Below are 15,562 nucleotides of genomic sequence, written 5' to 3'. Positions count from 1 at the left end.
AAAGCAGGAGAATTGCATCCAGCATCCATGTGGAATCTAAGCCCCTTCTTGATATAGATGTGGAGTGGACACAACCATTCTAAGGTCCACAGGATGGAGGAATAGAGTATGGATTAGAGTGGACTTACTGACATTCTATTCATGAACTATCGTGATTAGTAATTGCAGAAAATGTGGCCTTGGTGTGGAGAAAGTGACCATGGTGGCTGCTGGGGGTAGGTAGCGGGAGGAAGGTATGTGATGTGGGGGCGTTTCCGGGACTTGGAGTTGTCCTGGGTGGTGCTGCAGGTACAGTAACTGGACATTGTATGTCCTCCCATGGCCCACTCCCATGGGTGGAATGTGGAAGAGTGTGGGCTATGATGTATGATGTGGACCATTGACCATGAGGTGCAGCGGTGCTCAGAGATGTATTCACCAAGTGCAATGAATTTCTCATGATGATGGAGGAGATTGTTGTTGTGGAGAGAGGAGTGAGGAGAGGGGGGTGGGAGGTATATGGATGGGGACCTCATATTTTTTGAATTTATTATTAAAAAAATAAAGACAAAAAAAATAAAAAAATAAAAAAATAAAGATAAAAAATAAGAGAATTTTTAGTACTGTAAGCATATTTAATCAATAATGTAAGAAACATAAAGAAATGCTTAGAGGAATGCTTAAAGTGAAACTGTTAACTGCCTAAAAGAATTTGGCAATAACTAATATTACTTGGTTTTGCTCTAATTAATTCACCAAATACACATTAATGCAGTGCCTGTATGCCATGGAGTTTGACTAATTTTGGGGGGGTAACCATCAGTTTTTATTTTAGCACTTAGATTTCATTTGGAATTCAAGAGAAATCAAAATAGTCTCTAAATAGTATATATGGAACAGATTTATTTGAAATATATTTTTTAAAATGTACCAGAATCTTCAAATACATTATTTCCAAATCCAGTATTGTACAATGTTTGTTATTTATTATCAGTCAGCTAAAGACACAGTTTTATACAATGAGAAAGACCAAATGTCATTCTGTGTTAAATGACTGTCATGTTGAGCTTAACCACATGTGATGTAGACCATGTGTGACAGTTTGAAGCTGGATGGACCCCACCTGAGGGCGTGAACCTACTGCAGGTCAGACTTTTGATTGTGTTACTTCAGTTAAGGGCCTTTGGATTATGTTACTTCAGTAAGGCATGACCCTGGGTAAGTGTTAATCCTCTTCCTGGAGTCCTTTGTAAATGGGATAAATAGGGAAGAGAAAGACACAGGAGCTGAGAGAGAACCATGGAAGCAAGAAGACAAAAGCAAGGAAGCCCAGAGGAGGAGGGAGAGCCCAGGAGATGCCACATGTGCCTTGCCATGTGACAAAGGAGTCCAGGATTGCTGGCAGTTGGTCTCTGGAGAGAAAGCATCACCTGATGATGCCCTGATTTGGACTTTTTCTCAGCCCTGGAACTGTAAGCGTGCAAGCCAATAAATCCCATTGTAAAAGCTAACCCACTTCTGATATATTGCATTTCTGCATCCCAGCAGACTAAAACACTATGTAATGATATGTCTTGGAGAGTGTTGTCTGAAAAGTCAAGTAAAATGAGGACTGAAAACGTCCATTTGATTTAGTATCTTGTAGATAATAGGTGGCCTTAGAAGCTCTGTTCCTATGGGGCCACAGGAGCAGCAGCCTCTCCAAGGTCACTGCCCATGCCCGGATCTGCTTCAGCTCATCCGTGGAAGAAAGGTGAAGAATTTCTAACTCGATTTTCCATCAGCAGCTTGGGACACAGTTGAAGCTGGTTGAAGCTGGCAAAGAGGATGGCTGATGGGCCCACTGCAGGCCTTGAAAGAGCAGGAGCTGGCAGCGCAGCAAGGCTGAGCGTCGCCCCCTGCTGGCCAGTCGACGCGGAAGTGCATGCCACAGCACACCACAGAAGCAGCCTTTCTTTCTTCCTCTGTGCAGGGTAGGAAGGTTTCTGTGATCAGGAGAATTCCCCGGTGTTTATTACACACATACATCAGCGTAAACATAATTTGCCACAATTAGTTGGAGAGCCTCAGCAGAATACAGAACTGATATTCATGGTCCCCTTTTGAAATTAGCTGAGGAAAAATGTTAGGGGGAAAAGAAAGTAGCAATGGCTTCTGGCTCTAATCGTTTCCTTATTGATTTTCATTCACAAGTGCAACCTATTTTCTTCAGAGCTTCCAGAGCAAACTTATAAAAATGGAAATGAGATCATGTTACTCCTCTACTCAAAACCTCCAATGTCTTCTCTATACTCCTAGAAAACCAAGCTGATTCCTGCCTGTGCTGGCTTCTCCAGGTCCAACCTTGTGCCCTACTTGGCTACCTCTTTCACCGGCTGCTTGTTACCTGCCGTGTCAATGGCCACAAGAGCACAATGCATGACCTAAACAAACATGTGGCAAATAAATAAAGGAATGGAAAGAGACCTGCTGTGTGGCATTCCAAAAACCCTGTTTTGGTTGCTTCATGCCCAAGTGTATTAAAAAGCTTTCAAAATTTTTCTTTTCAGTTCTAAGAAAAGCCATAAGCCATGAGCAAATAAAACAGCCTTTCACATTGTGATTCTGAAGATACATAAGTAGCCCAGGTGTCACCAGGACAAAAGAAATCACTTCAGGACACTGGTTAGTTATTGGTCATATTTTTACAAATCTTTTAGCATTGTCTCAATTGAACATTCTACCAAATTTTCTCAAAAGAGGAAATTAACCCAAGATCTCAGAAAATTGTACATCAAAAATAGTCAAAATTTATTTACTACGCTCTCTCCTAGATGGTTCAAGGTAGATAATTTCTGGGAGTCCAGTCCCTTCTCACCTTCAGGTGGGAATCAACAGCCCCTGCATGTGTTGGCGGGAAAGGAAGGGAGAAGGCATAGCTTTCCGTGAACAGACAGGAGGCACTCTGGACTAGGCTCGTGTTCCTGTTCTACTGGCTGCATGGAATGAAAAACGCTGCTTGTTTCTCTGAGCTTCAGCTTCCCAGGGCCCGCCGGGACTGAGGATGAGCTTGGCCCGCCTGACGGCTGGTGTCGCCTGCTCCCTGGATCGGATCTTGGTCTCCAGCTCCTCGCCCTCGCTGCTCTCCAGCCCAAGCTGCCTCTGCCCCAAGCCCACCCCGCGCTGCACACAGCGGGCCGCGGTCTCCCTGTGGAGTCCCCGACTACCCTCCACCACCACCACCCCCTTCCTCCCCACCCCGAAACAAAACTGTCCAAAGAAGCACCCAAATAGACCCCTCCCTCTGTCTTGCTCCCCTGTTGCTGACGCCGCCTGGGTGTAAAGACAGTCGGCTCGGCTGAAAGAGTTTGATGCCGCCAAGATGGCCGCGCCCCAAGAGACGCCGCGATAGGGGCGGGGCCACCTCCCGCGGGAGCGGCCTCGGGCGCGGTTACCCGTCACCACTAGCGCCGGAGCACCAGGTCAGGTCCGTAAACTAGCAGAGTCCCTGCAGCCTCAGATTGGAGACAAGTCTGTGTGTGGTCCTGTGGTTTCATCTGGAGGGGAGAGGAAGGGTAAATATACCCAGGAGTGGAATGGCTGGGTCACACGGCAAACATGTTGACTGGTTCCAGTTCTGGACAAGAAGGAGTAAACTCACACCAGACTTTCTTTCCCATTGAACACAATTGTAAAATCTAGAAATGCATAGGCAGTTATTTGAGATCTCTTAAAAGTATCAGAAAGAAGGTGGAAAAATTCAAACTCAGTGAGTTTCCTGAACCTAAGGGAGTCAATTACCTGCTAAACCAGGAAGTGTTTAAACAAGACCCACTGTCTCATAAATTCATATTCAAACTATCCAGAACACAATCCCAAATTATTCAATGTGTATGTGAGACAAATACAGCATAAAAGGAACAAGTAAGGTGACTATATGGTGGTAAGGCATCTACATTCCAAATGAAGTAATGAAAATATTGATTCCAAGTACAGCATGAAAAGTATGTATTTTGTTTTCCTGTGAGCAACCATTAAAAAATATACGAAGAGGGAAGCGGATATGGCTCTGGTGGTGGGCCTTCTGCCTGCCATATGGGAGGACGTGGGTTTGATCCCTGGGGTCTCCTGGTGAAAAAGAAGAGAAAGCGTGCCTGCACAGTGAGCCAGTGCCCGGGCAGGTACCCGCGGGGCGAGCCAGGGCCCATGCAAGCAAGTCACGCAGCAAGATGGTGACCCATCAAAAGAGAGACAAGGGGAGAGCTAAGGTGAAGCACAGCAGAAACCAGGAACTGAGGTGGCGCAATTGACAGGGGACCTCTTCCCACATCAGGGGTCTGAGGATCAAATCCCAGTGAATCGTAGAGGAGAAAAGATGAGAGGAGGAGACAACACAGACAGCAAAGAGCAGAGGGGTGGGAGGAAGGGAAGGGGGACAATAAATAAATAAATAAATCTTTTAAAAAATATAAAGAAATATAGTCAAAATAAAACAAATTTATATTTAAGTGTAATAGTAAAATGTGTTCAAAGAATCCAAAAGAAGGCAGAAAAGGAGAAATATAGAGTGACTAAAACTGGGGAATCAGACAGAAAACAAGGAAAAATCCAAACATATCAATGATTACATTAAATTTGAATGGTCCAAATATACCAGTTAAAAGAGAGTGTCAGATTGGATAAGTAAAAAAGACCCAAATATATGTCTATAAGAAACGTACTTCAAATATGAATATATAGGTGGATTGAAAGTAATAGGATGGATAAAGACATGCCACCAATCACAAGAAAGCTGCCGTGACTATATTAACATCAAAGTAGACTTCAGAGCAAAGAAAGTCACCAGGGATAAAGAGGGGCACTACGTATCAATAAAAGGTTCATTTCATCAAGAGACATAACTATTCTAAATATGCATGCACTTAAAAAATGAGCTTTAAGATACACAATACATAAACATACATAAACAATAAGTGTATAGTAATAGTTGTGAACTTACAAAACAAACATATATGACATCCTACAAGACTCTCATAACGCACCCTACCACCAATACCTTGCACTGTTGTTAAACCTTTTTAACTAATGATTACAGAGCATTGTCTAAATATTACTACTAACCGAAGTATTTTCCCCCAACCCACCCTATTACTATCTTTATATCATTTATATATGAACATACATAAACAATTAAGTGTACAGTAAATGTTGTAAACTTACAAAGCAAACATGCATAACATCATATGGGGTCCCATGCATCAACCCTTTACCAACACCTTTGCATTGTCATGAGATGTTTGCTATAGATTATGAAAGAATATTGTCAAAGTCTTACTATTAATTATATTCCTTATCTTACATTTGGTGTGTTTTTCCCGTAACCCACCCTATTATTATTTTTTAAATATATTTTTTATGACAGAAGTTGTAAACTTATAGAACAATCATGCACATGTGCAGAATTCCCAAACAACACCCCTCTATCAACATACCACACTGTGGTGGAACATTTGTTACAGATAAGATAATATCATATGATTGTTACCATGTCCATAGTGTATATTTGGCTCACATTTTCCATACTGCCCCATTATCAACACAGTACATCTTCAACATAGATGCAAGAATATTATATTATTACTGCTAATCACAGTCCATAGGTCACTCCAGCTGTATTTTCCCCATGCGTCTCCACATTCCCAACACCCTGCAGTAGTGATGTACATTTGCTCTAGTTCGCAAAGGACATTCTTGCATCTGTACCATCAACCGCAATTCTCATCCACCTCTTGGTTTACTGTGCTATTCAGTCCCTAGATTATTCTCTAGCATTCTGTCAGTTGGCATTTACATACCTAGACTACCATTTTCAGCCACATCACTATTTGTTACCATTCACTCTATACATTTCCACACTTTTACGGTAAAGCTAATTAAAACTTCTACATATATTAAACATCAGCAGTCCATCTCAGTCCTTCTCTTATCTCCTTTAAGAATTCACCACCTACCACCAGGTTTTGAAGATATTTTCCTACAATTTCTTCTAGAAGTTTTATGGTTCTTGCTTTTATTTTTAGGTTTTCGATCCATTTCGAGTTAATTTTTTGGATAAGGTGTGAACTAGGGGTCCTCCTTCCTTCTTTTGGCTGTGGATATCCAGTTCTTTCAGCACCATTTGTTGAATGGACCATTCTGCCCGAGCTGTGTGGGTTTGACAGGCTAGTCAAAAATCACTTGACTGTCCATGTGAGGGTCTGTTTCTGAACCATTGATTTGTTTCCATTGGTCTATGTGTTTGTCTTTATGCCACTTCTATGCTGTTTTTACCACTATCACTAGGTAATATGATTTAAAGTCTGGAGATGAGGATTTGCTTTTCCTTTTGATGATGTTTCTGGCTCTTCAGGACCACTTACCCTTCCAAATAAATTTGATAATCATGTATTCAATTTTTTAAAAAGTGCTGGTGAAAGTTTTATTGGGATTGCATTGATTCTGTATATCAATTTGAGTAGAATTGACATCTTAATGATATTTAGTCTTCTAATCCGTGAGCATGGAATATTCTTCCAGTTATTTATGTCTTTTAAAATTTCTTTTAACATTGAGTTGCAGTTTTCTGAATACAAGTGCTTTACATCACTGTTTAAGTTTTTCCCTGACTATTGGAATTTTATGTCATATTTTACTTTCACTACTCTTTTGACAGTTTTAGTTCTTTTTATTGATATAATCTTCATTTCTAAACTCTCTTCCAGGCCTCTGTCTCCTGTCTTTTCTTTTCAGCTCTAGCATATCCTTTACTATCTCCTGAAAATCTGGTCTCTTGCTTAGAAATTCTCTCAGTTTCTGTTTACCTGTGAATATTCTAATCTCATCCTCATTTTTGAAAGAGAGTCTTGCTGGATATAAGATTCTTGGCTGCAAGTGTTTTTCTTGAAGTATCTTAAATATGTCATAGCACTGTCTTCTTTCCTTCGTGGTTTCTGGTGAGAAATCAGCACTTAATCTTATTGAGCAGGGACTCAGAGAGTTAAATGATGACACAAAACACAATAACATATGTCATGGGAATTCCAGAAGGAGAAGAGAAGGGAAAAGGGGTAAAACAGTATTTGAGGAAACGATAGCTGAAAATTTTCCAACTCCTGTGAAAGAACTGAACTTACAATCCAAGAAGCATACCATACCCCAACCAGAATAAATCCGAACAGACATACTCCAAGACACATCCTACTCAGAATGTCAAATGTCAAAGATAAAGAGAAAATTCTGAGAGAAGCAAACCATCATGTACAAGGGACACCCAATAAGTCTTACCGCAGATTTCTCTTCAGAAACCCTGGAGGCAAGAAGACAGTGTATGATACAATTAGGATACTGAAAGAGAAAGACTACCAGCTGAGATTTCTTTATCCAGTAAAACTGTCCTTCAAATATGAAGGTAAATAGAAAATATTCACAAACAAACAGAACCTAAGAGAGTTTGCAAAAAATAATCCACCTTTGCAGGAAATATTAAAGGAAGCCTTAGAACCAGAAAGAAAAAGACAGGAGAGACAGGCTTGGGGAAGAATTTAGAGAAAGAATATCAGAAAGGATAACCAAAATAGTAACAAGACAGACAAAAATATCACATATCAAAACCAAAGAATAAAATGGAGGAAGTAAATAGTACATTTACAGTAGTATCATTGAATGTGAATGGATTAAACTCCCCAATCAAAAGATACAGGCTGATGGAATGGATAAAAAAACATAAACCAGCCATCTGCTGCTTACAAGAAACTGACTTTAGACCCAGGGATACAAACCAGCTGCAAGTCAAAGGTTGGAAAAAGATACTTCACACGAACAGTAACCAGGAAAGAGCAGGGATAGCTGTGCTACTATCAGACAAAACAGACTTTAAATGTAAAAAAGTTATAAATGATACAAAAGGTCATTATATATTAATAAAAGGAAAAGACCACCAGGAAGATATAACTGTCAAAAATATCTATGCACCTAACCAGAGTGCCCCAAAATACATGAGACAAACTCTGGAAAAACTAAAGGGAGAAATAGAACCTCTTTACAATAATTGTTGGGGACTTCAACACCCCACTCACATCATTAGATAGAACTAGACAGAAGAAAAACAAGGGAATAGAGAAACTGAACAATACGATAAGCCGACATCTACAGAACACTGCATCCAAACTTAGTGGGTTATACTTTCTTCTCAAGTGCCCATGCATCTTTCTCCAGGATAGACCACATGTAAGGGCACAGTGCAGCTCTCCATAAATATAAAAAGATTGAAATTATACAAAGCACCTTCTCAGATCATAATTCATTTCCAAAGAAACTGGAAATCAATAATAGACAGGGAAGAAGCAAGTTCAGAAATGTTGGAGGCTGAACAACACACTCCTAAATAATCAGTGGGTCAAAGAAGAAATTGCAAATGAAATCACTAAATATATTGAGACAAATGAAAACAAGAATACAACATATCAGAACTTATGGGATAAAGCAAAGGCAGACTTGAGAGGGAAATGTAGAACCCTAAATGCCTATATTAAAAAAGAAAAAAGAGCTAAACTCAAAGATTTAACTGAACAATTAGAGAAACTAGAAAAAGAACAACAAACCAACCCCAGAGCAAGCAGAAGGAAAGAAATAATAAAGATTAGAGCAGAAATAAATGAAGTTGAGAATAACAACAACAACAACAAAAAAAAAAACACAAGAGAAAAATCAACAAAATCAAAAGCTGATTCTTTGAGAAGTCAATAAAATTGACAAACCCCTATAGCCTAACAAAGAAAAAGAGAGAGAGATGCAAATAAATACAATCAGAAAGGAAAGCAGAGGAGTTACAACTGACCCCACAGAGACAAAAAGAATCATTAGAGGATATTATGAAAGACAAACTGTATGCCAACCAATTAGACAACCAAGATGAAATGGGCAATTTCCTAGAAATGCACAACCAACCTACACTGATGCTATTAGAAATACAAGAACTTACCAAACCAATCACATTTAAGGAGATTGAATCTATTATCAAAAATATTCCAGCAAAGAAAAGTCCAGGACCAGATGGCTTCACAGGTGAATTCTACCAAGCATTTTGAAAAGAATTAACACCAATCCTGTTTAAACTCTTCCAAAAAATTTTGAGAGGAGGGACAATTGCCCAACACATTTTATGAAGCCAATACCACCCTAATACCAAAGCCAGATAAAGATATTCAAGAAAAGAAAATTACAGACCAATCTCTCTAATGAACATAGATGCAAAAATTCTGAACAAAATACTTGCAAAATGAATCCAACAGCATATCAAAAGACTTACACATCTCAACCAAGTGGGATTTATTCATGGTATACAAGGCTGGTTCATCATAAGAAAATCAATCAACATAATATACCACATTAACAAGTTGAAGGAAAACAAAACACATGGTCATCTCAATTGATGCCAAAAAGGCATCTGACAAAATCTAGCATCCTTTTTTTGATAAAAACACTTCAAAATTTAGGAATAGAAGGAAAATTCCTCAATAGGATAAAAAGGCATATATGAAAAGCCACAGCCAACATACTCAATGGGGAGAGGTTGAAAGCTTTCCCTCTATATAGGGAACAAGTCAAGAATGCCCACTGTCACCATGGTCATTCAATATTGTACTAGAAGTTCTAGCTAGGGCAATTAGACAAGAAAAAAATATTGAAAGCATCCAAATAGGAAAAAAGGACGTAAGACTCTCACTGTTTGTGGATGACATGATCCTGTACTTAGAAAATCCTTAAGTATCAACGAACAAAGCTACTTGAGCTACCAAATGAGTTCAGCAAAGTGGCAGGATACAAGATCAACACCCAAAAATGAGTAATGTTTTTGTACACTAGTACTGAACAATCTGAGGAGGAAATCGGGGGAAATCACATTTTCAGTAGCAACAAAAAGACTCAAATACCTAGGAATTAATTTAACCAAAGAGGTACAGGACCTATATTCAGAAAACTATTAAACAATGCTAAAAGAAATTTTAAAAGACCTAAACAAATGGAAAGACATTCCGTGTTCATAGATTAGAAGAATAAATATTGTGAACATATCAATCTTACCCAAACTGATTTATAGATTCAATCCAATACAATCAAAATACTAACAGCTTACTTTACAGAATTAGAAAAGGAAATAACCAAATTCATTTGGAAAGGAAAGTGCACCCAAATAGCCAAAAGCGTTCTAAAAAAGAAGAGCAATGTGGGAGGAATTTCACTGCCTGACATTACAAAGCTACAACATCATTAGTCATTAATGAAATGCAAATCAAAATCACAATGAGATACCACTTAATACCCTCTAGGATATAACCAAAAGGTCAGATAATAACAAATGTACACAAGGATGTGGATAAACTTCATACATTGCTGGAAGGAATGTAAAATAGCGCAACACTTTGGAAAATAGACTGGCAGTTCTTCAGAATTACTATTTGGCCCCCAAATTTATGAAAACATATATTGCACACGTTTATAACAGCACTATTCCTAATAGCCCAAAAGTGTAAACAACTCTAAAATCCATCAAATGATGACTGGATAAAGAAAAGGTGATATATCCATTATAGAGAAAACTATTTGGCCATAAAAAGCATGTATGCTATAACATAGATGAACCTTGAAAAAATTATGCTAAGAGAAAGAACCCAGTCACAAAAGGGGGTAGTGGGCGTATAGCTAAGTGGTTGAGCACCTGCTTTCAATGTACAAGGTCCCGGGTTCATTCCCCGGTACACTCCCCCCCCCTCAAAAAAAAAGCTCACATCTTCTATGATCCCATCTATGAAATGGCCAGATTAGACAAATCCATAGTAAGAAAAAGTAGATGAGTGTACTGCAGGGGCTGGGGAAGAGAGAGCATGGGGGTGATTGCTAAGGAATAAGGGTTTTCCTTTTGAAGTGATGAAAATATTCTAAAGTTGATTATGGAGATGGGTACACAACTCTGTAAATATAGTAAAAAGCACTGAACTGTACACTTTCAAAAGTTTATTTTCTGGCATGTAAATGACATCTCAATAGCGCTGTTATTTTTTTTATTCCATTGAGTAAATGTACAAAATTAAAGATAAATTTGAGACAAGTGATGTGTTTATACTATTATTTTCAATCATGTATATTTATTAACTATTATTCTCTCTCTTCTTTAGAAAAGGCTTACTTATTCTTATATCTTAGAATCTTTAAATTCCTGGTGTTTTTAGAAATGTATTGTGAATGTCACTTTTATATATCCACTTTATTATTTCTATTAGTTGGGTTTTTTGATCATCTCAAATGATGTCAGTCTTCTTCCTTACAAATATTAATAGCTTATTTCTTTTTTCTCTTATTGAATTACCTGGGACCTTCACGAGAATGTTGACTAACAGTGGTGACACCAAATATTCTTTGTATGACTCTTGTCTCTGGTGAAGAGTGCTTCTGTTATTTAGGGTGTTTACTGCAGGTTCTTGGTAAATGTCATTTATCAGTTTAAGGAAGTTTCCTTCTATTCCTAATGTTTTAAAAGCCACCAATTCCTGCAGAATTTTACCAAATACTTTTTCTCCATCTATTAAGATACTATGTAGGGAACAGATGTGGCTCAATCAGTTGAGTGCCGCCTTCCCAATGAGAGCTGCTGCCTCCTAAAAACAAAACAAAATGAAAAAAGTAAATGAAAAAACCCATCCCAGGGGTGTGGATGTGGCTCAGAGATTGTGCGTCAGCCTCCCACATACAAGGTCCAGAGTCCAATTCCTGGCTCCAGTACCTAAAAAAAAAAAAAAAAAAAAAAAAATATATATATATATATATATATATATATGCTTTTTCTTCTTTACTTAGTAATGTGTATTTATACTTTTGAACTAATTTGGCAGTATTAGGATAAACCTAATGACTGATTTTATTAAACTGCTAAACCTGATTTGTGACTGAATTAGAAATGTTAACTTCCTTTTTATTTGTATTTCTATTCATTTCCTTACTCCTGGATGTTGTTTACTCTTCTATTCCTTGTTCCTACTTCCTGAAATTTTGTCTATTGGTTTATCAAATCTCTTTTTGTACTTCTTTCATAAATGTATGCTTTTATCTATAGTAAGGCATTCCTTTTATTTTCTTTGGGGTTGCTATTCTTTTTCCTATCTTCTTAAATTGAATGTTTTGTTCTAGCTTTTTTTTTAAGATTTATTTATTTATATATTTTTATTTCTCTCTCCTTCACCCTCCAACCTCCCATTGTCTGCTCTCTGTGTCCATTTTGCTGTGTTTCTTTGTCCACTTCTGTCGTTGTCAGCGGCACAGGAATCTGTGTTTCTTTTTGTTGTGTCATCTTGTTGTGCCAGCTCTCCATGTGGGTGGTGCGATTCCTGGCAGGCTGCACTTTCTTTCGGGCTGGGCAGCTCTCCTTACGGGGCGCACTCCTTGTGCGTGGGGCTCCCCTACGTGGGGACACCTCTGCGTGGCATGGCATTCCTTATGCACATGAGCACTGTGCATGGGCCAGCTCCACATAGGTCAAGGAGGCCGGGGGTTTGAACTGCAGACTGCCCATGTGGTAGACGGACGCCCTATCCACTGGGCCTAGTCCGTTCCCCTTATGTTCTAGCTTTATTGTTTTCCAATAATTGCATTTTTCCTCTTCTGATTTATTTTTAATTTCTAAATAATTTTGAGCCTTTAGTTTTTCTTTGTAATTTTATTGCAATTCCATTTCTATTGGTAAGAAAAAATTGGAAGGTTCTGAATAGTTTGCTCTGGTGGAATTTGTTCAGATTTTCTTTTTAGGCATATTTATAGCATATTAAAAATATTCTATGAATGTTGGAAAAATAATGTATATTTTATCTGTTGAGTAAAAAATACCTTTTTTCTATGGCTATTAATCAAACTTGTCAATTTTGTTATTCAAACTCTCTTTTAATGTACTTAGCATTGCACGTTAACATGGGAATTACTCTAAAGACAAGAGATTATGTGTACAGTGAACAATTTTCATTTCACTAGAAATTCTGTGTACCAGAAAGGCTTTATTTTTAAATTATAAGCAAATATGTACATCTGCAAAAAATTGTCTTTATAAAAAATTTCTTTTAAAAAAACCCAATCTGTATGAATAATTCCATTACAGCTTTTCTCTCAATGCTAACAAGTTTTCCAGATTAATTATAAGAACAGTGTTTCTTCTTAGCAGAAAGAGTATAGTATTGAGTGAATGGGTATTTCACCTGAAGTTTTACTCACATAATAAACCTACGGATTTTTGCCACTGTGACTGCTCATGTGTGACGATTATGGCTGCAGCTTTCCCACATTCATTACTCTGGTAAGATTTTATTTCTGAAATGAGTTCCTTGATGTCAAACTAACAATGTATTATAACAAGAAAATATCACCGCATTTACTACATTGGTAGGTTTCTCTACTGTATGTGTTTGCTTATGTTTAGTAAGGGCTGAGCTTAAGCTAAAGCTTTCCCACATTCATTACAAAGGTAGGTTTTCTCCCCTGTATGAGTTCTCTGATGTTGAATTAGTGATGTTCAATAGCAAAGTAGTTTCTAACATTCATTACATTGATAGGGTTTCTCGCAAGAATGAATTTTTAGATGTTCCATAAGGTATGTTCTTTGGCTGAAGGTTTTTCCATATTCCTTACAAATAAAGGGTTTTTCTCCAGTTTGAGTTCTCTGGTGTTCTGTAAGATGTGTGCTCTGACTGAAGGCCTTTCCACATTCATTGCACTCATAGGGTTTCTGTCCAGTATGAATTCTCTGATGTTGAATGAAGGCTGGGGTATGTTTGAAGGATTTCCCACATTCAGCACACTTGCAGGGTTTCTCTCCGGTGTGAGTTCTCTGATGTTGGATTAGTGATGTGCTGTGGCAAAAAACATTCCTACATTCTTTACACTGGTAGGATTTCTCCCCAGAATGAATTCCCTGGTGTTCAATAAGATGTGTACTCCGGCTGAAGGTTTTCCCACATTCAGTACTTTCATATGGTTTCTTTCCAGTATGAATTCCGTGATGTTGAGTAAGGGCTGAAATATGGCTAAAGGCTTTCCCACATTCATTACAAGGATAGGGTTTTTCTCCAGTATGAATTCTCTCATGATTTCTAAGAGATGACCTTTGACTGAAGGCTTTTTCACATTCATTACATTCATAAGGTTTCTCCCCAGTATGAACTCTTGGATGTTGAATAGGGTTAGTACTCTGACTAAAAGTTTTCCCACATTCATTACATTCATTAGGTTTCTCTCCAGTACATATTCTTTGATGTTGAATAAGATTAGTGTTTCAGCTCAAGGATTTACCACATATTGTGCATTCACAACGTTTTTCTCCAATATGTGTTTTGCAATGCAAGAGTACCCTTTCCCACATTTAATACACTGATAAGATTTCTCTCTCATATAAATTTTCTCAGATCCCATCAGTACTGAACGATGGCTTTACATTTAAATTGTACCCAGAATAAGTAAGGTTTGAGGTACAACTGCATCATTTCTTATATCTAATAAATTTTTATCCATGACCTTCCTGAAAAATGTCAATTAAAGTGAATTGTATTTCAAGCCCTACCATTTGTGTCATAATTATGAGGTCTCTGTCTTATAGAAACTCAGTTATTTAAAATGTTTGCACGCAAATTAACTATTTCTCCAAAATTACCATGTTCATGATTTTTGTTTTGAATCAGCTTTTCCTTGTAATCTTGTTATACTGGTAGTTTTCAAACTGGTCCTCGAATTCCAATTCTTCTAATGTGGAATTTCAGGAACCATCATTTGAACATTTTTCTAATGTCATGTGAGAATATTATTTGTCTTTTGGAAATGCTCTGCTTTGGAGCTGCTGCTCTGACTTCAGGTAAGGTATTCAAGATTAAGGAGAAGACACTATCTCTTCCCTTTGTAAACTAGAGGGAAAAACAAGACTCACATGTCAGTTACAGAAAAAAATTTTGATGTGAAAAGAAGGCAGTGCAATGAAAAATTATAACATTATACACCATAGGTCATGATTAACAGGGGGGTTTAGAAAAGGAAAGGATCAATATGGATAGGCATGGTAAAGAAATGGTAGCATTTAGACAAAATGCGTAGTATAATCAAAGATAAAACACAGAAAAGTATATGATGCGACTACCAGCCCATGAGATGAATTCAAATATTAATACATGTCTTTGGAATGCAGAGATAAAAATATGACAGGATAAGTGAAATGAGATCAGATAATGGAGAGCTCTGACAATTAAACAGAGAAATTCAATGTCATATAGCAGGAGACAGAAGAGTTTAAATTTTCTTTCAGGGTAGTATCATTAAAAATACATAACGATTTAGATGAAAATGCTTGTTAATTCCATATAAAATGGTTAAAAAGAGGATAAGGCTATCATATTCAGCATGAAAGTATGAAATTAATGTCTGGTCCTGGGTTGGGATAATACTGATAAGAATTTAGTAGAGGAGTAAATCTAATATATGAGGAGGAAGAAACAAAAAGTACTGATATTGATTATGGGAAATTTTTCAAATAGATTCATAA

General features: G+C 37.7%; 1 protein-coding gene across 1 annotated transcript; it reads right to left on the bottom strand.

Moving 5' to 3' along the window:
- Positions 1 to 13,325: 13,325 nt before the first annotated feature.
- Positions 13,326 to 14,445, bottom strand: ZNF883 (zinc finger protein 883). Its single transcript, XM_071216557.1, is given in 5 exon segments — positions 13,326 to 13,391; positions 13,393 to 13,424; positions 13,427 to 13,480; positions 13,483 to 14,370; positions 14,373 to 14,445. Coding segments are annotated over 5 exon segments (1,113 nt in total).
- Positions 14,446 to 15,562: the final 1,117 nt, after the last annotated feature.

This window comes from Dasypus novemcinctus, chromosome 8 (assembly GCF_030445035.2).
Source record: "Dasypus novemcinctus isolate mDasNov1 chromosome 8, mDasNov1.1.hap2, whole genome shotgun sequence".
NCBI lineage: Eukaryota > Metazoa > Chordata > Mammalia > Cingulata > Dasypodidae > Dasypus > Dasypus novemcinctus.
This window is presented reverse-complemented; position numbering and strand designations above follow the sequence as displayed.